The following is a 27,245-nucleotide window of genomic DNA, read 5'->3' on the forward strand; positions in this document are numbered from 1 at the left end:
TACAGCGGAAAAGCACGTTTTTATGAGAGTGCATCGAGGTCAGTCATCTTAGAATTTTTTAAACATGCCACCAGGAGATAACTCCCCATCCTTTATACTAGCTTTTCTTCCTAAAAATCGAACCTTTTGCTCGGTATCATAACAAATTGTTTTTTCGTTGTAAAAAAGAAACTACTTGATGAAATTAGGTGAAATTTTCGTTCCATAACGGATATGTACAAAATTTATTTTTTTCTTTTTTGATATTTTCCTTTTATAATGTCTTCATTGAACTGTACAAGTACCACAAAAATTAATTAGATCTCAAAAAAAAAAAAAAAAAAAGAATCGAAAATGCAATGAAGTCGACAACAAATTGCTGATCAGGTATCAACACTGCAATGCATGACGGACGTAAAATGGAATTTGTTTGTCAAAAAAACAAAAAAAAAACTCCAAAAAACAAAAAAACAACTGTTTCAATATCATTTATGAAACAGTTACAATATCGTTTCATTAATATTTCTTTATTTGTTTGTAAAATAAAAAGTATTTTCAGTAAATATTGTTGTGTTTCAACCAGACTTTGTACTCATATAAAGAAGAAACACGAATACAAGTTGGAAAACAATAAAAAGTGTATTTAACACAAACGTAAAATACAAACGTAAAATATGTAGGTTGCAAAACAATTGCGTTTGCGGCTTTTTAAGAAATCCAAAAAGTTTTTAACGTCTTGAGTGACGGCTCCTTTCAAGTTAAGAAGTAGAGAGATGGAATAATACGTCTTTTCTCCACTGATATTTGTACGAAAGAGGACGTTTAAAGAGAGTCTTTAGTCCCGCTTAATAAATGGGTAGCCGTGATTGGTCGATGAGCGGCACCTTTGGCCAATGAGACAGGGTCTTATTCAAAGTGTAAAGAAAGGGAAAATAAGATGAAAAGGGAAGTAACTCTATTTTTTTTTTATAATATTCAGATTATTTAAAACAGAACATCAACCACTCTAATTTGTTTTTTAGGGGTAATTGAGGTCGCTAACAACGAATCTGATAATCAAACCTGGGACAAATTTACCATTTGCATGGTATTTACCCCTAAACCCAAAAACTACTTTCCACCATTTTACAGCTTCCATTTACGCTACACACGTGCGCCGCAGCATAAACGATGGTTGTTGACTGTGCCTTTACCTAGAGAACTGCCTTTTCACATGGCGTACAAATCTTTTGTGGAACATTTAAACATTAGATGCCAGATGGGAACCAGAATGTTGATGATGTAAGTTAGAAGTTTGGTTTTAGATGCATTAAAAGTAACCAGCCACTTTTTTCCCTATTGTACCACATGCTCAAGATCAGAGGAGAGAGAACTTGGTCATTTACGGCCTTTAATGTGCTGCCATAGATGGTAGTGTCGCCAGCAAAAATGTCTATGAATGATCTAAGGATGTGATTTCGAAGATCGTTAATGTAGATCAGGAAGAGAGTTGGACCTAGGATGGACCCCTGAGGGTCTTCAGCATTAATACTATAAGCTTCTGGTTTCTGCCCATCAACCACTACTCTTATGAACCTATCAGAGAGGATTTAATAATAGAAAAGACATTTCCAACTATACCATAGCTGGAGAAGACCTTTATGTCATACCCTATCAAAGGCCTTTGATATGTCAAGAGCAATTGCCCTAGAAAACAAGCCTTTGTTGAGAGATTCGCTAATCTTATGAGAAATAACTGTAAGCACATCTAACAGAACGGAAACCATATTGCATGTCACTAAGAAGGTTATTTTTGCTGGGATGGTTGACTATTTAACACAGATTCAAGTAACTCACTCATGATGCACAGGAGACTTATTGGTGTGTACAGAGAGGGAGATCACCTGAATTCTTAAATATAGGACATACCGATGAGATTCTCCTTAAGACAATGCTTAAACAGCTTTGTAAGTATGGGAGCTAGTTCTGGTTAAAGCTTTTTGAGCACTATAATTGGGATGCCGTCAGGGCCAGTTGCTTTACTGGAATCAAGATTTTTGATTAGCTTGGCAAAATCTCTTCGTCAAATGAACTGCGTACAACATTGGAGCCAATGCGTATTTCGCTAAAAGGGCCTCACTCGTGTATGTCAGCCAATAAATATTTTACAATTATATATTGATACATTTTTATACAATAAATGTTTTTACAATTATATATTGATACATTTTTATACAATAAATGTTTTGGTTTTCAAATATTTTTCTGTTATGAAAAAAATCTTGTTTGCTAGTAATTCTTTTTTGGCACGCCAGCTTGCGAAAAAGTATGTTTTAGCATTTTATACATTGCTACGTGACTTATCAAATGTTGGTTCTTCTGGTCCTTTTGTCTCCCAATTTTTCATCTACTAAAATTTTAATCATGTTCATTCAAGTGCCGCTTACAGTATTAAAAATCACTTTATTGGTACTTATGTATATATGTTACCGGGCTGGCGAGTGTTTGTAACTGTTCTGTACTTTCACTTAACAATTTAAATAAACAAAAAAAGATATTGTAAAACTTGAATTTAACTTGAAAATACTATTAAAAAATAAGTATGGTAACATAAGTGCATAAGTACCACTATATTTTACACATTTCTTTTTTAAAGGGCCATTTGAATAAATTTGTTACGACGGTTAAGATCGATTTTAGAAAATATCAATTTCCTATGACGTTGAAGATTAATACACAATCCGCAGGTGTATTTATTTAAAGAGAAAAAGTAAAAAGTGAAAGAAAACAATGAGAAATTAAAGTGAAAGAAAACAATGAAAAATTAAAGTGAAAGATAACAATAAAAAATTAAAGTGAAAGAAAACAATGAGAAATTAAAGTGAAAGAAAACAATGAGAAATTAAAGGGAAAGAAAACAATGAGAAATTAAAGTGAAAGAAAACAATGAGAAATTAAAGTGAAAGAAAACAATGAGAAATTAAAGTGAAAGAAAACAATGAGAAATTAAAGTGAAAGAAAACAATGAGAAATTAAAGTGAAAGAAAACAATGAGAAATTAAAGTGAAAGAAAACAATGAGAAATTAAAGTGAAAGAAAACAATGAGAAATTAAAGTGAAAGAAAACAATGAGAAATTAAAGTGAAAGAAAACAATGAGAAATTAAAGTGAAAGAAAACAATGAGAAATTAAAGTGAAAGAAAACAATGAGAAATTAAAGTGAAAGAAAACAATGAGAAATCAAAGTGAAAGAAAACAATGGAAAATTAAAGTGAAAGAAAACAATGAAAAATTAAAGTGAAAGAAAACAATGGAAAATTAAAGTGAAAGAAAACAATGAGAAATTAAAGTGAAAGAAAACAATGAGAAATTAAAGTGAAAGAAAACAATGGAAAATTAAAGTGAAAGAAAACAATGGAAAATTAAAGTGAAAGAAAACAATGAGAAATTAAAGTGAAAGAAAACAATGGAAAATTAAAGTGAAAGAAAACAATGAGAAATTAAAGTGAAAGAAAACAATGAAAAATTAAAGTGAAAGAAAACAACGAAAAATTAAAGTGAAAGAAAACAATGAGAAATTAAAGTGAAAGAAAACAATGAGAAATTAAAGTGAAAGAAAACAATGGAAAATTAAAGTGAAAGAAAACAATGAAAAATTAAAGTGAAAGAAAACAATGGAAAATTAAAGTGAAAGAAAAAAACGAAAAATTAAAGTGAAAGAAAACAATGAGAAATTAAAGTGAAAGAAAACAATGAGAAATTAAAGTGAAAGAAAACAATGGAACATTAAAGTGAAAGAAAACAATGAAAAATTAAAGTGAAAGAAAACAATGAAAAATTAAAGTGAAAGAAAACAATGGAAAATTAAAGTGAAAGAAAACAATGGAAAATTAAAGTGAAAGAAAACAATGAAAAATTAAAGTGAAAGAAAACAATGGAAAATTAAAGTGAAAGAAAACAACGAAAAATTAAAGTGAAAGAAAACAATGAGAAATTAAAGTGAAAGAAAACAATGAGAAATTAAAGTGAAAGAAAACAATGGAAAATTAAAGTGAAAGAAAACAATGAAAAATTAAAGTGAAAGAAAACAATGGAAAATTAAAGTGAAAGAAAACAACGAAAAATTAAAGTGAAAGAAAACGATGAAAAATTAAAGTGAAAGAAAACAACGAAAAATTAAAGTGAAAGAAAACAATGAGAAATTAAAGTGAAAGAAAACAATGAGAAATTAAAGTGAAAGAAAACAATGAGAAATTAAAGTGAAAGAAAACAATGAGAAATTAAAGTGAAAGAAAACAATGAGAAATTAAAGTGAAAGAAAACAATGAAAAATTAAAGTGAAAGAAAACAATGAGAAATTAAAGTGAAAGAAAACAATGGAAAATTAAAGTGAAAGAAAACAATGAGAAATTAAAGTGAAAGAAAACAATGAAAAATTAAAGTGAAAGAAAACAATGGAAAATTAAAGTGAAAGAAAACAATGGAAAATTAAAGTGAAAGAAAACAATGAAAAATTAAAGTGAAAGAAAACAATGGAAAATTAAAGTGAAAGAAAACAACGAAAAATTAAAGTGAAAGAAAACAATGAGAAATTAAAGTGAAAGAAAACAATGAGAAATTAAAGTGAAAGAAAACAATGGAAAATTAAAGTGAAAGAAAACAATGAAAAATTAAAGTGAAAGAAAACAATGGAAAATTAAAGTGAAAGAAAACAACGAAAAATTAAAGTGAAAGAAAACGATGAAAAATTAAAGTGAAAGAAAACAACGAAAAATTAAAGTGAAAGAAAACAATGAGAAATTAAAGTGAAAGAAAACAATGAGAAATTAAAGTGAAAGAAAACAATGAGAAATTAAAGTGAAAGAAAACAATGAGAAATTAAAGTGAAAGAAAACAATGAAAAATTAAAGTGAAAGAAAACAATGAGAAATTAAAGTGAAAGAAAACAATGAAAAATTAAAGTGAAAGAAAACAATGGAAAATTAAAGTGAAAGAAAACAATGAAAAATTCAAGTGAAAGAAAACAATGAAAAATTAAAGTGAAAGAAAACAATGAAAAATTAACGTGAAAGAAAACAATGAGAAATTAAAGTGAGAGAAAACAATGAAAAATTAAAGTGAAAGAAAACAATGAGAAATTAAAGTGAAAGAAAACAATGAAAAATTAAAGTGAAAGAAAACAATGAGAAATTAAAGTTAAAGAAAACAATGAAAAATTAAAGTGAAAGAAAACAATGAAAAATTAAAGTGAAAGAAAACAATGGAAAATTAAAGTGAAAGAAAACAATGGAAAATTAAAGTGAAAGAAAACAATGAAAAATTAAAGTGGAAGAAACCAATGAAAAATTAAAGTGAAAGAAAACAGCGAAAAATTAAAGTGAAAGAAAACAATGAAAAATTAAAGTGAAAGAAAACAATGGAAAATTAAAGTGAAAGAAAACAATGAAAAATTAAAGTGAAAGAAAACAATGAAAAATTAAAGTGAAAGAAAACAATGAAAAATTAAAGTGAAAGAAAACAATGAAAAATTAAAGTGAAAGAAAACAATGAGAAATTAAAAACAATAAAAACAAATGAGAGTAGGAAAATGAAAGAGTTAAAGAAATCGAAAAACTGAATAAGTTTGTAAAGAAATAAAGCATGGCAAAATAAACAAGAAGAAATGAGTAAAACATACTATTGATGCAGAGGATAGGAGTGAATAAAGAAGAAAAAGGCACGCTATGTTGCCAATGGTTGCAAAAAGATCAACTAGAAGAGGGAATTAGGAAGAAAGTAACGTTTTAGTTAAGAGTAACTTAAAGGGAGATAATAGGTTCAAAACAGAGATGCAGAATACCTAATTTTAAGGTAAAAAAAATATAAAATAGCAAATATCTCAACACCTAAACCTGATGAGAAAAATTAATATGATATTCGAAATCAGCACCCCCAAATTAATCTAAATCAGCTTAGAAACCTTGAGCACCAAAAAATGTGCTGGCCAGTGTAATTGGATCAAATGGATGAATTATACGTTTTTATTATAATTAGAAAAATTGTACATATTTCTAATAATTATATGGAAAAATTTTAAGCTTTTTTAATATTATACGTCTTTAAAATAATTAGATCAATTACACTTATTATCTCTACATATAAAATAGGAACAATTATTCCCCTACAGAAAAAAAAACATAACTTGGCAAACACAAACACCGCATATAAATTCATTTATAATACATATAAATTGATGATTAAACTACTAGCCATTATGTAGGTCTTATGCATATTTGGGTCGTATTCATTCATTATAATAAAATCTTATATTAATTCCTAGGACTGTCACAATCCAAACTCCGTCTTACCCGTGATAGCACAATTTTTTTCTTCCCAAGTATTTTCTCCTTTCACTCTCTCAATTGCAACTGGGAAGTTCTCTACATTGGTCGCAAGTGTTACTATATCAAAGTTTGTGTTTGCTTCATCAATATTTGACATTAGCTTTTTTGTTTTTAATTTGTAAAATAATGAATGCTACCTTCGAATAGTTCAGCCAATCCCCTTGGCTGTCTACTTACGATTCTCAGACTAAGGGAATATCGGTTTAAAGTATTTTTTGAACAGTTAAACACAAAACAAGATGACCTCAAACAAATAGCAATACAACACTGATTATCAGAATATTTACCTCGAACAATACTCATAGAATTGCTGACAAGTTGTTTATAGCATACGCTATAAATCTGTCTTCTATTTCTTTGTCATTTTTTGTCTTGTTATATGTAAAACTTAATTTCTTAAAGGATGTTTAAGGGACATGCTATTGATTTGTGTTCGACTTTGTATTCTTTGTCTTCTTCACCGTCTTTTTAATCTTCTTTGCTGTCTTTTTCGACATCATATTTTCTACTAACAAGATTCAATCATTCTTCATTCCCTGTATGTAAACAAAGATGCTGTTTTTAATGAAGGGCAGACCTGTAGCTTCGGTTTTACATCAGAGTTTTCCATCTCCTAGATACATGTATTAATGAAAACTGAGAGTGCATCTCTCCCCAGTGTATTAAATGTGCCCTCAGGCACCAACCTAGAAATTTCTACATCCCAGCGTGGTATATACAGTGCTTTTGCTTTACATTCCAAAATGGTCACTGGCAAAGCTCACCGTTGCTTAACTTTTATTTTTTTTTATTAGAATTGGATAAATTGTATTTTCTATCATTAATTCGATGAATTATATTTTTTATCATAATCGGATGAATTCTGTTTTACTAAAATTGCATTAATAATTGAATAAATTAAACTATTTTTATTATATAATTAGTAATTATACTTTTATTTATAATTAAATAACAATTGTTTTTGTAATAATTGGATGAATTATATGTTTTACTATAATTTGATGAATTTTATTTTTTTATAGTATTATTTCATCCATTATCCTTTTTTATAACTATATAATTTATGCGTTTATATTATAATTGGATAAATTATACTGTTGTATTTTATTGAATAAACTGTACTGTTCTATTATAATTGGAAAAATTTTTATTATAATTGGGTAAATTTTTATCATAAATGGATAAATTGTACTGTTTTGTTATAAATTGTAAATTATGAGTATTTGAAACTATTTCATCATAATTAGAGGATTTATATTTTATTATAATTGTAAAAAATATGTGTATTATATTTGTGCAAATTGTTTTATTAATTAATGGATAATTCATATACTTTCATTATACTTAGACAATGTATACTTTTATCATAAATGTGGAAATTATAATAATTATTATAATCGGCTGAATTATTATTGAATAAATTATATTCTTTATGATAATAGAATCTATATAATACTAAAACTCTATGGATCTTGTATGTTTGCAATCAGATTTCCGGTTTTCAACATCCGGTTGCGCATGCATAAATAGCAACGTCTTCAATCCGTTATTCCAATTCCGGAATTTTTATATCGCTTTTAATACAAACAATTTCATTTAATTTGATCAAATAGTTTTTTTGTTTTTTTTAACGGCTAAAAACATTCAACTTCGTAAAGTCTGTCGCAGTTTCAAAAAAACTTCTCCCTTTTAAAAAACAACACTCATTATTAATAGAAGCAGAGCAGCGGCGGTGAAAGAAAACACCTCTCACTTTCACTCTCATAGATTTCAACACTCCTACTCCCTCTGTTTTCGTTACGTACGCGAGAAATAGTTACGTGTATGTGTGAGAGAGAGAAAAAGGGAGCGATGTAAAACTGGATAGAGTTATCCCCCTTAACTAATGCAGACCTTTTTACTAGAGGGCGTTATTACAAAAAAATTTCTTTTTCTTCTTCCCATGTTTTTTAAAGTCGTCTGCTTACATTTCCAAACGGAAAGCTGAATCGGTAAATGCACACATTTCTATTACATTAAATAGTGTTTTCCTTTGTTGTTTTTAAACAGCAAATACTTGAATCATATGTTTTATACATATTAAATCCATTTTTTAAATCCAATATATTTTTTAAATCCAATATTTTAAATTCATCAGAAGTTTTTACACAAAAACGGAAAGCCGCATTGCTAAATGCACACGTTTCTATTACATTAAATAGTGTTTCCTTTTGTTGTTTTTTTAACAACAAATACTTGAATCATATGTTTTACACATATTACATCCATTTTTTAACACATTTAATATTTTAAATTTTTCAGAAGTTGTTACACAAAGCTGTAACAAATTATTTTACATTCTTTGTAGAACTTTACTAATATGTCACACAACCAAATAAAAAGTAAAAAACCCAAAATCAAGAACAGATACTACTCTTTGTTCTTAGAAAAAAATGTTCCTGGTGAATATCACATGAATTCCATAGCTAATATAACGTACTGACCCAACGGGTCACGGGTGGTCTAGTTATTTATACTTTTCAATTAAGTTATCGTTTTTATATTTAAATAAAGTATTTTTTTTTACTATTATTGAACGGTTTATACGTTTCTATTGAAATTGGATGTATTATTTTTATAGATAAATTATACTTTTTTATTACAATTGGATAAATAAATTTTTTTATTATAATTGAATAAATCAGACTTTGTTTTTAGAATTAGATAAATTATGATTCTGTTATATAATGTGATAAATGATGTTTTTTATTAGAAGTGGACAAATGATTCTTTTCATAATAATTTTTTTATCATAATTGGAGAAATTATAATTTTATTATAAGTGGATTATACTTTTTTATTATAACTGGCTTAATTATAATTTTTCATCATAATTAGATAAATTAAAAATTTTTTATTAATAAAATAAATTTTGTTTTTATTATAATTGGATAAATTATACGTTTTTATAATTTTGGGTAAATTATACTTTTTTCATAATTAGATAAATTATTTATTTTTATTATAATTGGATAATTTTACTTTTTATTATAATTAAATTAATTATACATTTTTATAATTGGATAAATTCTGTGTTTTTATTATAGTTGGGTCAATTATACTTTTGTATTATATTTGGCTGTATGATACTTTATTATTATTATTATTATTATAAATAATACTATATTTTAATATTTGATAAATTATAACTTTTTCAAAATTGGATGAGTTATACATTTTATAATAATTAGATTAACTATTATTTGTTATAATTGCAGAAATTATACATTGTTATAATTTTGTCAATCATTTTTTATAATTGAATAAATTATACTATGCTATTATTAATAATGCTTGTTGTAATTGAATGAATTATTATAATGCTTATTGTAATTTAATGAATAATTATATAATTATTATAATGCTTATTGTAATTTAATGAATAATTATATAATTATTATAATGCTTATTGTAATTGAATGAATTATAATTTTTTCTATTGATTTTTATTATAATTAGATTAATTATACTTTTCTATTATAATTGGATAAATTATACTTTTATATTATAATCAGATAAATTCTGTTTTTTTATCATAATAAAACTTTTATAATTTTTATAATTAAAATTATTTTATAATTACACTTTTTTATTCGGTAAATTATACATTTTTGCTTGATAAATGATACTTGATGATGATGATGATGCTCCTTTCTCTCTCTCTCTCTCTCTCTCTCTGCCCCTCCCTCTATCTCTCTCTTTCTCGCTCTCTCTCTATCTCTGTGTATACTTAACCAAATAAAATGAGTTCAAAAATTTAGCACGGCTATGATGATGACGACGTTCCTTTCGCTCTCTCTCTCTCTATATATATATAAATTGCACAGTTTGTGTCCTCTACTATGTGGCAAAGCAGATGTTTTCTAGATGTATCACTGCTTTACCTAGACAGGGAGGGGGCGATAAAAGGAGCCCTAAAAAAAGCTTGTTCACACAAAAGCTTGTCATCTTGCTGCCGTTGACTGGCTATCCAACTGTGCAGTCGAAACAGAAACTCAATTCGAAATACAAAGCATGCATTCAATTTTGGAATATGGAATGTAAGAACATTGCTTGATAGTGATGATTCTTTCGAGAGGAAGACGGCACTAGTTGCAAAAGTACTGAAACAATACAACATTGACATTGCTGCCTTGTCTGAGACACATCTTTTGGGATCAGGTGAATTGAAAGAAATTGGCGAAGGTTACACATTCTTTTGGTCAGGTCAGAAAGAGGGGGAGAGGCATAGTTCCGGTGTTGGCTTTGCAATAAAATCAAATATTGCTGACTCTCTGGAGGTTCTTCCTCGGGGCGGTGACGATAGTTTGATGACCCTTAGAATGGGACTCACAGCTGGAACGGGACTGACACTGGTAAGTTGCTATGCACTGACTCTAAATGCAGAAGAGGTAGAAGCCACAAACTTCTACGAAAAGCTTGGTGACATAGTAAGAAACGTAAGCTTTCATGACAAGATCTTACTGATGGGAGATTTCAATGCCCGGGTAGGCTCGGACAGGGAGACATGGGGAATTGTGAATTAAAATACCCTGAATTTCTATGTCATTTTCGTCCGGATGCACTCTTCGCATTTCGACCGGATGCACTCTATGCACAGGGCCTGGATATCATACAAGAATTCTGCAGCAAAGAGGTCGGCTTATCTCAGTGTCAGGAGGGATCTTCGGCGCCCATTAAGGAAAATGAAAAAAGATTGGTGGTCTGCAAAAGCCTTTGAGCTCCAGGCTGCTTTTGATAGGAAAGATGCAAGAGTATTTTATGAGGGTCTGAAAGAAGTTTTTGGACCACAACAATGTGGTACTTCACTCGTTATGGGGGTAGATGGTACAACCTTGTTGACTGATAAGAATGACATCCTTAACCGCTGGAAGGACCATTTTGAAGGAGTGCTGAATTCTTCTTCTGATGTTGACGATGATGTTTTGAGTTCTTTGCCTGCAAGAATCCAAATACCAGAACTAGATTGATTGAGATTGTCAGACTGACTTCCTCATCTTGGTTGTTATTGTCACAACGTTTCGGACGTTTTGCTCACAAAGCTCAAAGACCAGAGGAATGTAACATCAAAACACCGCTCACCTGTGAAAGCGGTCATCAACCTCAGCAGCCGCCAACTGAGTCACTCAGAGGAAGCAGTACTAAATAAAGGTCTCAACTTGATGACACCTTCATACTCTGGCCCCATCAGGAAGACATCCAGGCTCTCCTAGACCATGTGAACTCAATAAAGACCATCGATACAGTTCACAATGGAGAAAGAAAAAGATAACCAACTGGCCTTCCTTGATATACTCATATCACGCACAGAGCATGGGTTTAAGACATCCATATATCGCAAGCCTACCTTCACCGGACAATACCTAAACTTCAACTCCCATCACCCATACAGTATCAAACATGGAATCGCACGCTGCTTACAACATCGAGCAGAGACAATAAGTAGCGACACCATTACATACCACCAAGAAATGGTCAGGTTGAAGAATACCCTCCGTCGTAACAACTACCCCAATAGCATACTATCCACCAGACGTGTTAATAGTATAAGAGAGGAGAATGAAACCCAAAAACCTCCAACGGTCTGCCTACCATACATACGAGGCATCTCCGAAAAGATTCAGAGAATATGTGCCCCCTACAACATCAGGACGGTATTCAAAAGCGAGTCAACACTCAGACGACACCTGGTACGAGTGAAGCCCCGCATGGATGAAAACATGACCAAAAACTGCATATACTCCATCCCATGCAGTTGCAGAAAGGTTTGCAAGGGTGAAACATGCCGCCCCCTTAAAGTAAGGGTGGAAGAACACCGAAAAGCGGTAACTAAAGGGGAGACGGAAAAATCGGGTATAGCCAACCATGTCTGGATGGAGAAGGGGGACCATCGCCCCCTATGGGATGAAGTAAAAATAATAAACAGAGAGACCCACTGGAAAGTGAGAAAACTTAAAGAAACAGCTCACATGCTCGGACATAACAACCTACTGAGCAAACCAAGCATAGAGCTGAATGCAATTTGGACACCTCTGATAGAGAGAGAAAACCTTGAATAACAACATAGGTTTAACATTAACAAAAACCAACAAAGAATTGTCCTAGTGACATATGGCCGAATGGTCCTAGACGTTGTATCAAAGTTTACAGTTACCCAAAGGTGCTGAGTTCAATCCTGAACGAAGGCAGTGAAAAAGTAACATTGAAAACAGAGAATCAACAACTATGTCCCAAAGCCTAGCTGGAGTCCGAACACGGTACCCCCGTAATAATAATAAAGGGTTGGGTTCGAGACTCCTAACAAACGGTTCACCTGACGAAGGCCAGAGGGCAAAACGGCCAAAACGTTGTGACAAGATGAGGAAGTCAGTCCGACAATCTCAATCAATGAAAACACCTCATCTCAAAAATACAGACAATTACTAATTTTTCTGAAGTTCTCGCAGCTGTAAAACAAATGCTACTGAGAAAGTGTGCAGGTGATGATGGTATACCGGCTGAAATATTAAAATTTGGGGGGGAACACACTTTTGAAAAAACTTTTGGAGTTATTCATCAGGATCTGGGAAAGCGGTTCTGTACCTCAGGATTTCAGGAACTCGTCAATAATCCATCTCTTCAAGAATAAAGGAAAGCGCATTGATTGTGGAATATCACTGCTCTCTGTGGCTAGAAAAGTACTAGCCAGGGTTATTTTGAACAGGATAATAGTAGACAAAATTTATCCTGAGACGCAGTGTGGTTTTAGATCTGAAAGGGGAACCATCGACATGATCTACTGTTTACGCCAAGTTGCAGAGAAGGCACGTGAGAAAAATCAGGATCTGTTTGTCGTTTTTATCGACCTAACCAAGGCGTTTAACTCTGTCAACAAAGTCACACTTTGGAAGGTTTTGACATCCCTGGAAAAATGTTAAATGTAATAACATCCTTTCGCGAGAATATGGAGGTACGTGTAAGAGCAGACGGAAAGTTCTCTGAGTCATTCAAGGTAAAAACCGGTATGAAACAGAGTTGTGTTATGGTACCTGTGCTCTTTGCCATCTTCTTTTCAATCATGCTCGAGCATGCTTTTAAAGATTACACGCAAGATGTCCATTTTGAGTTTAGAACTACCGGGGGTCTTTTTAATCATCAAAGATTCAAAGCTAAAACACTAGCAAGAAGCAAAATAGTTTGTGATTTTCTTTTTGCAGACGATGCTGCACTCGTGGCCACTTCATTTGAAGAAGCACAAGAATTAGTTGACAAGTTTTCCAATGCAGCAAAAATTAGTATTAAAAAGACAGAAGTTATCTACCAACCAAAGCCCACCCCTTTGCAGCAAGGTTGTGTGAATATTCCGAGACCAGAATAGTGAATAGACAGCCTCTAAAGTATGTTAAATCCTTTGCATAGCTCGGAAGTAAGGTGAAAGACAAGGCCCCTAACTCGAGATTGTTTGCTAGGTGCGACATTTTAAGTATTGAGGCCTTCCTGATGAAGTCTCAGCTTCGGTGGGCTCGTCACCTTGTTCGCATCGATGAAAACCATCTTCCTAAGCAACTAGCATACAGTCAACTGAAAGAGGGTAATCGAAATGTGGGTCACCCATTTCTGAGGTGCAGGGATAAGCTGAAAGACAATCTTAAGCACGCAGGCCTGAACCCAAAAACCTTTGAAGAAGATGCTGCGGATAGAAAATTGTGGAGGGAAAAATGTTTTGCAGGCATTAACACATATATTGACACACGGCTATCGAATCAAATAAATCTTTGTAAAGCAAGAGTAGGAACAGCACCTTCCCAGCCTGTATCCTGTGAGTCGTGCGGCTTGGTTTGTGGGAGCAGAGCTGGCCTCGTGTCACACATGCGGCACAAGCATTGAAGGCAGAGTGAAACAGCGAATTTTTTGCCCTCATGCGTCGAATATGACAGGAGAGTCCATTATATATATATATATATATATATATATATATATCCCTCTGTCCCTTCCTCTCTCTCTTTATCTATCTCTGTGTTTACTTGCTAACAAAATAAAATTAATTCAAAAGTTTAGTACGACTATAATGATGGTAATGTTCTCCCCCTCTCTCTCTATATATATATATATATATGTGTGTGTGTGTATATATGTTGGTGTGTGTGTGTATATTTGCTTCCACAGTCTCTTGCTTGCTGTTATGCAGGAAAAAAGTTTAATAAATATTAATATAATAACTAAAGTATTATATTTAGGAAAAAAAGAAAAAAACAATTGATTTGTATTAGGTTAAAATGATTGCAGGTTGTAGAGAGAGCGGTCTAGCATGTTCGTTTATTTATGATGATGTGTATTCCCGGATAAGTGATTTTTCAGTTTGCATCCAATGAGAATTGCCATAGCTGAATGAGGGAGAAAGTATTATTTTTGTAATGGGAAAAGAAAAGGTAATGGAGTGTATATGAGTTTATGAGCTAATTACAAAGGTAGACTGAGTGGTATATGAATAATGTGTATATTAATTCTCGGTGTTGACTGGTGGCGGTATGAGGACTTTAGATTTATAGGGAAAAATAGTAACCACTTCCTCTGAAGATGTTGGTGATCGTGATGATGTTTCTCCTAGGATGTAATGTAGGATTTTATAACAAATAAATGTGTATAAAACGGCGTTTTAAAGTTACATAAGATGGTGGATAATAGTTTAGACATAATAAATTTGTATGTGGCATCTGTGTTGAAATTAGATAAATTATACTTTCAATTATAATTAGATAACTGAGACTTTCAATTATAGTTAGATACATTTTAATTTGTTCATTCTATTTAGAAAAATTATGCTTCCTTTATTATAATTAGATAAATTATACTTTCAATTAATATTAGATGAATTATACTTTCAATCATGATTAGATAAATTTTAATTTTTTCATTATATTTCGATGAATTTTGCTTTCTTCATTATAATTAGATAAATTATACTTTCAATTATATTTAGATAAATTATAACTTTTTCATTATATTTAGATAAATTATAACTTTTTCATTATATTTAGATAAATTATAACTTTTTCATTATATTTAGAAAAATTATACTTCAATTATAATTGTATGAATTATACTTTCAATTATAATTAGATAAATTATACTTTGTCTCTTATATTTAGATGAATTATGCTTTCTTCATTATAATTAGGCAAATTATACTTTCAATTATAATTAGATAAATTATACTTTCAATTATAAATAAATTATAACTTGTTCATTATAATTAGTTGAATTATACTTGATGGTGAAATGATGAATGTTTTTGGCCAATTTTTGGATATTTATTGGCCGAGAGACTGAGCTTTCAAACAATGACTATTTTATCAGAATTGGTCGCGTGTGTCGAAAGTTTTAGTGAGACATACAAACATACATACACACGAACAGACGTTTGAGATTTATATTATAGACTAGTGGGGGTGCCTGCCATTGCCCGGGTGTTTAGGTGGTGTAGTAAGGAACATCTGGAGGGGTAATTAAAACAATAATAGTGGGGGTGTCCGTTGCCCGGGTGTGTGTAGGAAGTGTAGTAAGGAACCCCAAGGATGTAAAAAAAAAGTGGTAGCAGCGGAGGTGGAGGGAGGGGAATCAAAACAACAGTAGGCAGAGGTGTTAAAAAAAAAAGTGGCAGGCAAGCTCGAATCTGTAACACGAAGGAGAAAAAAGGTTAACAAAAATGTTATGTCTTAGCTGATGTCTCCATCACCCGAATGGAAGTTCTGAACATTGAAATTAAGCAGTCAATCCAACCGATACAAGTCATTGTATCGGTTGCGAAAATGGCGACACAAAAACAGATTCCTCCTTGTAGAAAACTGGCCAGTTGAAGTCATTAATGTTTTTGGCCAATTTTTTGATATTTGTTGTCCAAGACGTTGATCTTCAAAATGATACTGATCTCGTCAGGATCCGTTGCGTCTGTTGTAAGTTTTTGGCAAATATACACACAAACAAACACACATACATACATACATACACACAAACCGATGATTGAGATTTATATTATAGATAATATAATAAATAATACTTTCAGGTATAATTGGATAAATTATATATTTTTTATAATTGGATAAGTTATAAATTGGTTTATAATTGGGCTATTATACTTTTTATTATAGTTAGATAAATTCTGTTTTATTAGCATTAGTTAAATTATCATTTTTATTATAATTTTTAATTATAATATTTCTTTATTATAAGTCCTTCAGGGGTCCATCCTGGGCCGAACTCTTTTCCTGATCTACATTAATGATCTTCCAAATCACATCCTTACATCATTTGTAGACATTTATGCTGATAACACTACCATTTATGGTAGCACATCTAAGACAGTAAACGACCAAGTTCTCTCCGATTCTCTCTCCTCTGATCTTGAGCACGTGGTACGATGGGGAAAGGAGTGGCTGGTTACTTTGAATGCATCTAAAACCAAGCTTCTCTCTTTACATCATCAACATTCTGATCCACATCTGGCATCAATTGAAATGAATGGCTCTCGTCTTCAGGAGGCCTCAAGTTTTGACAAGCTTCTGGGTTTGACCTTTACTCCTGATCTTAAATGGAACACGTACATCAAATCTGTTGCCAAGGCCGCTGGAAAAATGGTGGGATCTTTCTATCGATCCAGTAGATATCTCACTGCTGATTCAATTCTCTATCTATATAAGAGCCAGGTATGTCCAAGGATGGAATACTGTTGCCACATCTGGGCAGGAGCTGCTAGAAAGGACTTGATAGAGTTCAAAATAGACTTCGTAGCCTCATAGGCGATGTCCTTTTCTCTTTCCTGCAACCTCTATCTCACAGAAGAGATGTTGCGAGTTTGTCTCTGATTTTCTCTCATTATTTTCATGGAAAGTGTTCGACTGAGCTTCAGTCTATGGTCCCCCCTCACCAAACTTTCACAAAAAACACTTGTCTAGCTGTAAACACTATCAATAATTCCCCCCACTTTTTATCTGTGCCTAAACCTAAACGTAGATTCCATAAACAAAGCTTCTTTCTTGGAACTGCATGCCTGTGGAATTGTCTTCCGTTTTCCTGCTTTCCGGCTGACTACAATATGGTTGTCTTCAAGTCTAACGTAAACAAGTTCTTGATGAGCCGTTCCATATAAGTTAACAAATTTACCGAATTCCCATTATTAATGATTACTATATTGTTATATATGTTTTGATAATGTGGTGTTGCCTGTCTTAAAAAAAAAAAAACGGTTGATTTTGCTGCAAAGTTCTTGGCAAAGAGTTTGATTTTGTCAGATACTGACAAAATCACCTTGGGTCCATTGAGATAGAGGACATGCATCTGCTTTATTAACCAAAACTCATAAGAGCCAAGCCTCTGTTCTTGTACTTTGGACTTAATGGACTGAGCATATATGACTATTTCATTTTCTATAATCCTTTTGCAGTGATTGCTGGCAGTTCTATAGGCAACTTTAGTTTAAAAGCATCTATTACATTTAAAGCAACTGAAGTAGTGGCTTCTATGTACAATAGCGGCAGCACATTCATAGCTGGTTGTTCGGTTTCTGTTGAAATTTCTTGAAAGGTATGTAGCTGTCTATACCAATGTTTAACTAATCAGTTAAGTCAGATGCTATATTAAATACATTTTTTTTTTTAAACAGTTAAAATAGTTCTGATATGAATGTTCAAAAACTGTCCCAGTCAATCATCGAGTATCAATACACTGTTCAATGAAGAGAGATATTTGGGGTTTTGTTATACTTTATTTTCATATTTATTGAGACTATTGAGTGATCAGAAAGTTATAGCAGAGACAGAACTGAGGATGAATACAGTTCAGGGCATATTATTAGAAGACTTACAAATTGTCCATTAACGGGTACCTGAGTGGGTTCAATAACAATCTGTGTTAGCTCATAAGCAAGAGAGAAATCATGACAAAATCTTCCTTTGTAATTTGTTTTGTTTTAGGGAACTAACCATTTAACGCTGTAAACATTGAAATCTCCACAAACGTGAATGTTGACCAAGGGATGGATAGAGAATATTTCTTAGCAATACTCTTAAAGATAGCTACTCCATCATTGTGGGGACGGTAGAGGGCAAATATAAATGCTATGGTAAGCACTACTCTGAAGCACATGTAAGGATGTTTTGGATCTTCTTTGGAAATGTCCTTCCTTCATGGGAAGGTATCCTTAATGTAGACACATATTCCATATCAATATCACCATTGAACACCAGGGTTCGTTTTCTGTGGAAATTTGAGAGTGGGATTTGGATGTTAGAATTGAGAAATTGACTAATAAAGCAGTTTCACACAAGAACAACAGGTAAGAATTGTATGTTAACATCATAATTGATGTTTGAGGAGAAAACCTTATAGCAGAAGTTGTGGTTCTGGGTTTTTGCTTGATTTCTTTGTTCAACTTTTTCATAGTTAGGTTTTATAGTTAGGTTGTAGAAGAGGTCAGCAGCATTATTAAGAGCAGGGCAAAGGGGAAGCAAGAGAGAGAATATGGATGAGTGATGGAAAATTTTGAAAAATAGGCCATAGTAGTTCTCACTAACATGGTATCGAGAAGCCCCAACCAGAAGGTATTGCATGGTCCAGACTCCATTCACCAAATGGCAATACAGCAGCCCATGTATTTTGTACCTGCCGACAAGATAGCCTCTTTGGAAGGTACACTATTAAGGCGGATAACGTCAGCCCAGGAAAATGCATACCACCTGCAATAAGAACGCATGGAAAGGAAATTTAGCTAATGTTCCCACAAAACTGCTGACAGCGTTTTCTTCATTACTCATTCATTCGAGATGAGGACTGAGGGATAATATAAATAAAATGAGAGTTTTGACAATGTCTTTTCTACTCTCACATGAATATACCAACATACAAGGAGGCAAGCACATTCACATGGATGCATATTTCTAAATGTCAGGCTTGTCAATTTTGGAGATTGACAAGTGGCAGGTGTAAAGGTCAAATCTGGTTGCTGTCGTTAGAATTTGTTAAACAGTGACAATAGTTTAGTTTTTTAAAAAATGTTCTTTCCTCTTTCTAGCACTCGCTTTCTCTCAATTGAAAAGCGGGAAGAATTTAAGAGTTTTGCTGTGTACTTTACTGCATGTGATCACAGACTAGTCGAGAATGGGTCTCCGATTTAAAATGCTCCTTAAATAATTGTAGTTTTTTTTATTAGAAAAATCTTTGCTGTTTTGTACAAGCATTCAATTTCAGCCCAATGGTCACTACGATTTGTCACTTGATGTCCATTATGAACGTTTACCTTAGTTTATGTGCCTCTCATTTCATTGTGTTTAATACGCTGGTTGCCAAGGAACTAACAACTGTTCCAGAGATGTCCTTATGACACAGACAACTCAAGTAACTCTCCCCAGCAAATGATAAAAGAAAGAAGTTTGGAGATGGGTTCCACACACTTGACCGAAGAGAGAAAACTTTGAGAGGGGCTGAGATTAAAAAGAAGAGTTTTCTTTGTACTTGTAATGGCAAGGAATATAAATAAATTTGCTATACCTAGCCAACACGTCCATTCTTTTTAGATTATGCCTAAGAGTTTGTTTCTTTATAGATAGGTAGCACTGACGGCTTTTTGGGTTTTGGTAGGAGGAAGAGGTCAAGGAATCTACACTTTTTTATTTTTTATTTAAAGCCTGTATACATTTTTTTAAAATATTTTAGCATTGCCAAAAATAAAAAGACATGTCATTTACAAAAAAATGACCTACAAGAAATGTTTTTTAAAATCTGTGTGTTCTTTTTAAGCTATAGTTTGTTTCTTAGATATCTGGACACATTAGGTGGCGCTGACAGGTGTTGTTATTATTTCCATTTAAATCAGAAAATTATTGCTAGCGATAATGTGATCCCATGTGTGCGATAATGCGTTTCCTGACTCTTTCTGTAAAGCATATATTTTTGTAATCACATTTTATGTAAAAGGCATAGCCACTTTTATTCATTAAAAGAAATGTAATTTCAGAGTGTAATTAACTTATATTTTTGTCTATTTTATTTTTTCTAGTTTTGGGAAGTGATTTCTGACGAACACGGTATTGATCCCACTGGATCGTACCATGGTGATAATGATCTTCAACTGGAGCGCATTAATGTATACTTCACAGAAGCAACAGGTAATATGATGTTTTCGTTTTTTTCTTTTACTTTAACAAAACTGAAATCTTTAGTTTTTCGTCATTTGGCTCAATTTTATTTCTCTTTTTTTTTTTTTTTTTTTTTTTTTTTACAAAGGCATCACCACATTATCAAGGCCCAGAGGCTACTCAAGGATAAGGGTTAAAGAGTGTACAGTAGAAATTGGTCAATATAGTAATCATTAGTAATGAAAATTTGGTAAATTTAATAACTTATATGGAACGGCTCATCAAGAACTTATTTACTTTAGACTTGAACACAACCATATTGTAGTCAGCCGGAAAGCAGGAAAACGGAAGACAATTCCACAGGCGTGCAGTTCTAAGAAAGAAGCTTTGTTCATGGAATCTACGTTTAGGTTTAGCCACAGATAAAGAGTGGGGGAAATTATTGATAGTGTTTACAGCTAGACGAGTGTTTCTTGTGAAAGTTTGGCGAGGGGGGACCAAAGATTGAAGCTCAGTTGAACACTTTCCATGAAAATAACGATACATCAGAGACAAACTCGCAACATCTCTTCTGTGAGATAGCGGTTGCAAGGAGGAGAAAAGGACATCTCCTACGAGGCTACGAAGTCTATTTTGAACTCTATCAAGGCAGGACAAGTCCTTTCTAGCAGCTCCTGCCCAGATGTGGCAACAGTATTCCATCCTTGGACGTACCTGGCTCTTATATAGGTAGAGAATAGCATCAGCAGTGAGATATCTACTGGATCGATAGAAAGATCCCATCATTTTTCCAGCGGCCTTGGCAACAGATTTGATATACGTGTTCCATTTAAGATCAGGAGTAATGGTCAAGCCCAGAAGCTTGTCAAAACTTGAGGCCTCCTGAAGACGAGAGCCATTCATTTCAATTGATGACAAATGTGGATTAGAATGTTGATGATGTAAAGAGAGAAGCTTGGTTTTAGATGCATTAAAAGTAACCAGCCACTCCTTTCCCCATTGTACTACGTGCTCAAGATCAGAGGAGAGAGAATTGGAGAGAACTTGGTCGTTTACTGTCTTAGATGTGCTACCATAAATGGTAGTGTCGTCAGCATAAATGTCTACAAATGATGTAAGGATATGATTTGGAAGATCATTAATGTAGATCAGGAAAAGAGTTGGGCCCAGGATGGATCCCTGAGGGACACCGGCATTAATACTGTGAGCTTCTGATTTTTGCCCCTCAACTACTACTCTTATGAACCTATCAGAAAGAAATGATTTAATAATTGAGAAGACTTTTCCAGCTATACCATAGCTAGCGATCTTATGAAGTAAACCTTTATGCCATACCCTATCAAAGGCTTTAGATATGTCAAGAGCAATTGCTCTAGAAAGATTGCCACCGTCGAGAGATTTGCTAATCCTATGCGATATAACTGTAATGACATCTGCTGTAGATCTAGCAGAACGGAAACCATATTGAGTGTCACTAAGAAGGTTATTTTTGTTGAGATGTTTGATTACTTCTGTATTTAACACAGATTCTAGCAACTTACTCATGACGCACAGGAGACTTATTGGCCTGTACTGAGAGGGGGATGAGCGATCACCTGAATTCTTAAATACAGGGCATACTGATGAGGTTTTCCAGGGAGATGGGAAACTATTCTCCTTAAGACAACGTTTAAACAGTTTTGTAAGTATGGGCGCTAATTCAGGTTGAAGTTTTTTGAGTACTATAATTGGAATACCATCAGGGCCAGTTGCTTTACTCGAATCAAGGTTTTTGATTAGCTTCGCAACATCACGTACAGATATACGTATATCACATAGCGTGTTTTCTGATACAGGAGGAAATATTGGGGGTTGGCGGTCTTGGTCGCAAAGGGTAGAATTTGCTGCAAAGTTCTTGACAAAGAGTTTGGCTTTGTCTGATGCTGACGAGATTACCTCAGGTCCATTGATAATAGTTGGGATGGAGCACACGCTTCTGTTCAGGATTCTGTTTGCTATTTGCCAAAACTGGTGGGAACCAAGCCGCTGCTCAGCTACTTTGGACTTAACAGATTGAGCATACAACTCTCTTGCGTTCCTTATTACTTTCTTACAATGGTTGCTGGCAGTCCTGAAAACGGCTTTAGTTTCCATACATCTATTACGTTTGAAGCAGTGGAAAAAGTGATTTCTGTGCGCAATGGCAGCAGCACATTCTGGAGAGAACCATGGCTGGCTGTTAGGTTTTTTCTGAAACTTTTTAGAGGGTATGAAATGGTCAATACCTACAATTAACCATTCAGTTAGGTCTAATACTATAGAGGACACATCCTTTTTAAACATGGAATGCAGAGGTAGATCAGATATAAATGTACGGAAGCTATCCCAGTCAGCCTTAGTGTATCGATATACTGTACGATGAAGAGGTACATCTGGGGACTTATTACATTTCATTTTTATCTTAATTGATACAACAGAGTGGTCGGAAGATCCAAGAGGCGACAGAACAGAAACTGAACATAGTTCAGGGCAAGTTGTGAGAAAAAGGTCTAGTAGGCTCGCATACTGGCCATCATTATCGGGCACACGGGTAGGTTCCTGAACAATCTGAGTGAGGTCATAGGCAATGGAGAAATCATGACAGAACCTCCCCTCATCATCGGTCTTGTTTGAGTGGGTCAACCATTCAACGTTGTGAACATTGAAGTCTCCACATACGTGAATGTTAGCTGAAGGATAAGTAGAAAGGACTTGGTCAATTTTCTCAGATATGCTTTGAAAGATAGTAACTCCACTGTTGTGGGGGCGATAGAGAGTAAATATAAATGCAGTAGTGTGAGCTAAAGCAACCCGGAAGCACATATAGGGTAAGTTAGGATCTTCCCTGGAGATGTCCCTCCCACATGGAAAGCTATCTTTAATATAGGCACATATTCCATGCCCATGGTGATCTTGGGGGTCAGATTTAGAAGTTAAGTTAGAGTATCCTGAAATTGCAAACTCATCTAGGGAAATAGCCTGTCCAATGCCAGTTTCACTTAAAAATAAAAGGTCTGGTTTAGTCTCCTGTAATTGGGTTTCAACCTCTGGAAGGTTAGAACGAAGACCCCTGATGTTGGAGAAGGAGACATGGTAGTAGGGGTCTACGTTGGAAGTTGGGGAACCGGGTTTAATCGTGTATTTTTTCTTGAAACTTGTCATGATGAAATTTTGGAATTTGTGGACTAGGTCGACAGATTTACTTAGAGCAGGACAGAGAGGGGAAATTAAGAGAGAAAAAGAAACGAAGAATTTTTTTTTTTATTTGTAGTTAATGATAAGGTAAAGCCGTAACAATTACCCACTAGTATGGCATCGAGAGGCCCCACCAGAAGCTACTGCATGGTCCAGAATCCATTCACCAAATGGCAATACAGCAGCCCCAGTACTTTGCACCTGCTGATAGGACAGCCTCCTTAGTGGTTAATCCAAGGTTCGGGTCCCTGACTATCAGGCGGATAACGTCAGCCCAGACAAAACGTTTACCTCCAGCACCCTTACTAGTGACATGGCTACAAGGATAGACATAGAAACAGAAAATTTCCGCCATCTCAGCCAACTGTTCGCAAAAATACTGTCAACCTAGAAAACAGCTTTTTCTTCTCCCTTTGTCCGAAAAATCACTCATTTTTTTAAATGAGGACTGAGGGACAAATAAGAAGAAGCGAGAGTAACAGGAGCTGCCGATAACGCACCCACAATGCGTTTTCTACTCTCCATTAAAAAAAAAAAAAAAATCACTATTAAGTATTGTACTTAATAAAAGTCCAACGGACGTGTTTAAGGGAAAGTATGGTGATAGATTCCCCTCACACGAACTAAAAATGAGTATAATTCGTAATTTTTGCTATCAACTCGGTGGATAAATAAACATATGTACGAGGAAAAAAAAAAAAAAAAAAAAAAAAAGGCTAGCATTTAATAAAACAGAAATACACAAATTAAATACTGAAATAAAATGGAGTTGTTAATATTTTAAATCTAAAATAAAAAGCATGATTGAAATCACTTATCTCAACAAAAACAATTCCGTCTCCAAATTGCAAATTGTGTTGAAAGAACTTCAGTTAGTAGCGTTCAAAACATTTTTTTTTTAAAATTAGCCGTTAATAGAAAATCGTGATTTTATTCTGAACTTAAGCTAGTAACGTTCTAAGAAGCTTACGATATAAAAGAAAAGGCTGATGGGGGGGGGTTCTTCCGAAAGTAAGTTGGTGCCGTTATAAGTAATTTCGAGATAAGATGGAAGCCGGTATTGGACTAGAAAAAAAAAAAGCTAGCATTTAATAAAACAGAAATACACAAATTAAATACTGAAATAAAATGGAGTTGTTAATATTTTAAATCTAAAATAAAAAGCATGATTGAAATCACTTATCTCAACAAAAACAATTCCGTCTCCAAATTGCAAACTGTGTTGAAAGAACTTCAGTTAGTAGCGTTCAAAACATTTTTTTTTGAAATTAGCCGTTAATAGAAAATCGTGATTTTATTCTGAACTTAAGCTAGTAACGTTTTAAGAAGCTTACGATATAAAAGAAAAGGCTGATGGGGGGGGAAGGTTCTTCCGAAAGTAAGTTGGTGCCGTTATAAGTAATTTCGAGATAAGATGGAAGCCGGTATTGGACTAGAAAAAAAGCTAGCATTTAATAAAACAGAAATACACAAATTAAATACTGAAATAAAATGGAGTTGTTAATATTTTAAATCTAAAATAAAAAGCATGATTGAAATCACTTATCTCAACAAAAACAATTCCGTCTCCAAATTGCAAACTGTGTTGAAAGAACTTCAGTTAGTAGCGTTCAAAACATTTTTTTTTTGAAATTAGCCGTTAATAGAAAATCGTGATTTTATTCTGAACTTAAGCTAGTAACGTTTTAAGAAGCTTACGATATAAAAGAAAAGGCTGATGGGGGGGGAAGGTTCTTCCGAAAGTAAGTTGGTGCCGTTATAAGTAATTTCGAGATAAGATGGAAGCCGGTATTGGACTAGAAAAAAAGCTAGCATTTAATAAAACAGAAATACACAAATTAAATACTGAAATAAAATGGAGTTGTTAATATTTTAAATCTAAAATAAAAAGCATGATTGAAATCACTTTCGTTGTTTCCGCTTTCGTTTCTTTTTCTCTTCCTCTCTCTTTCTTTTGATTTCTTTTGATTTCTTTTGATTTACGATTTTAAAGACTTGTTGCATCACAGAATCACTTGCAGTGTTTTTTTTTTCTTCAAAATAAACTTTAATAATTCTAATCTATTTAAGAAATCCATTTTGATAAATAAATTAAAACAAATAAATTTATTAAAAATATTTATTATAATAATTAAAATGGATTTATTTAAATTAATTGACTATTAATAACTAGCAGTACCCGCTAACTGGTAATGGTAAGAATTAGGCACCGCCAAAACTGGGGGGGGGTAGGGGGGACAGGCAAGTACTTTTTGACGGACCGTCTTTTTAAAAATCTACTAAAAGTCAGGTAATTATCCAATCAATACGAAATTTTCAGCGATTATTAAGAGAAGAATGAACTTTATAACAGTGTACTTATTTTTCATAAACAATATTTATATATATATATTTTTTTGCTTGTTTTGAGGGGGTTCCAGATATGCTTAAAATAATCATCTGAAACTAAACAAAACATATTGTGTTGTTGTAAGGGACGGGATTATAGATTAAAAAAAAAAAACAAACTTGTTTGCATACCTTATTTTGATGTCTGAATATCAGAACTTCGATTGTGTTTAATTATCCCGCCTTTGAGTTTTGAAGTGTGAAATTTGGTGAATATGTTAAGTAAAATAATTAATTTAAGTAAAACAAAAAAAATTTTTTTTAATATTTATACGAAAAAAGCCATTTTAAAATCTTTGATAAATAAATTAACAATTTCTTTTTAGCGAGCCGAATAATGCATGGCTGTTATTAAACAGGGCATACTTTGAAAGTTCGATAAATATTGTGCCCTTTGTGTTTTAACATCATCATTTTTTCGATCCAGTTTGGAAACGTTTGCCGCCTTTCGACTACGGTGGACCAAACGTGCTGAAATAATTTTTTTTATTCTGCTTTAAATTGCCCCCCTCCCCATTTTGGAGAGCCTGACCCCCACACACATACACATTAAAAACCAAACTCATACAAATGGTCACCCATCTGGTACTGGCCAGCCTCAGCGTTAATAATACATTGAAATTTTTGTCACTGAAAAATAAGTTTTTTTTTGGCTTTTTGGTCTTCCGTAGTTTGCTTTTTATTAAGAACAAATGTAAAGTTTGTAAACAGAGTAATCAAATCAACTCGAAGTAACTGGTTGCCTATATGAATAAGTGGAATTATTTGAAATCCAGGTACTTATATTATAACATTTTTGCATATTCTCATAGAAAATCACCCTAAATCTTAGTTAGACAAGAAATAAAAAATTAATTCTTTCAAAAACCTTTTTTTTTTTTTTTAACTATTTATATACGTTTTTTGTGCAAAACAAAAAAAACGCCAATTGTTAACTTTTGGGGAAATTTTAACATTTCAAATTTAATTAAAAATAGTAGAAAAAGTTTTACATTATTCTGCTTTCTATATGATAAAATTCAGGGTTTTATCTTTCTGGAAAAAAAAGTTACTCAGAAATAATGGATTTTAATAAATGTAATTTCGTTTTAAAAAACTTGATTTTTCGGACATTTTTGGCGGTGCCTAGTAAGAATGGCTATCAGAATGAACACCC

General features: G+C 32.9%; 1 protein-coding gene across 1 annotated transcript in view; it reads left to right on the forward strand.

Annotated features, from left to right (window-relative positions):
• Positions 1-27,245, forward strand: part of LOC145252662 (tubulin beta-4 chain-like) — a 61,363-nt gene that overhangs the window by 28,690 nt on the left and 5,428 nt on the right. Inside the window, exon 2 of the mRNA XM_080112435.1 lies at positions 20,410-20,518. Within this exon, the coding sequence (XP_079968561.1) occupies positions 20,410-20,518 (109 nt within the window). The remainder of the gene's footprint in view (positions 1-20,409; positions 20,519-27,245) is intronic.

The sequence above is a fragment of the Euprymna scolopes genome, chromosome 29, assembly GCF_053919585.1.
Source record: "Euprymna scolopes isolate OS-2025 chromosome 29, ASM5391958v1, whole genome shotgun sequence".
NCBI lineage: Eukaryota > Metazoa > Mollusca > Cephalopoda > Sepiida > Sepiolidae > Euprymna > Euprymna scolopes.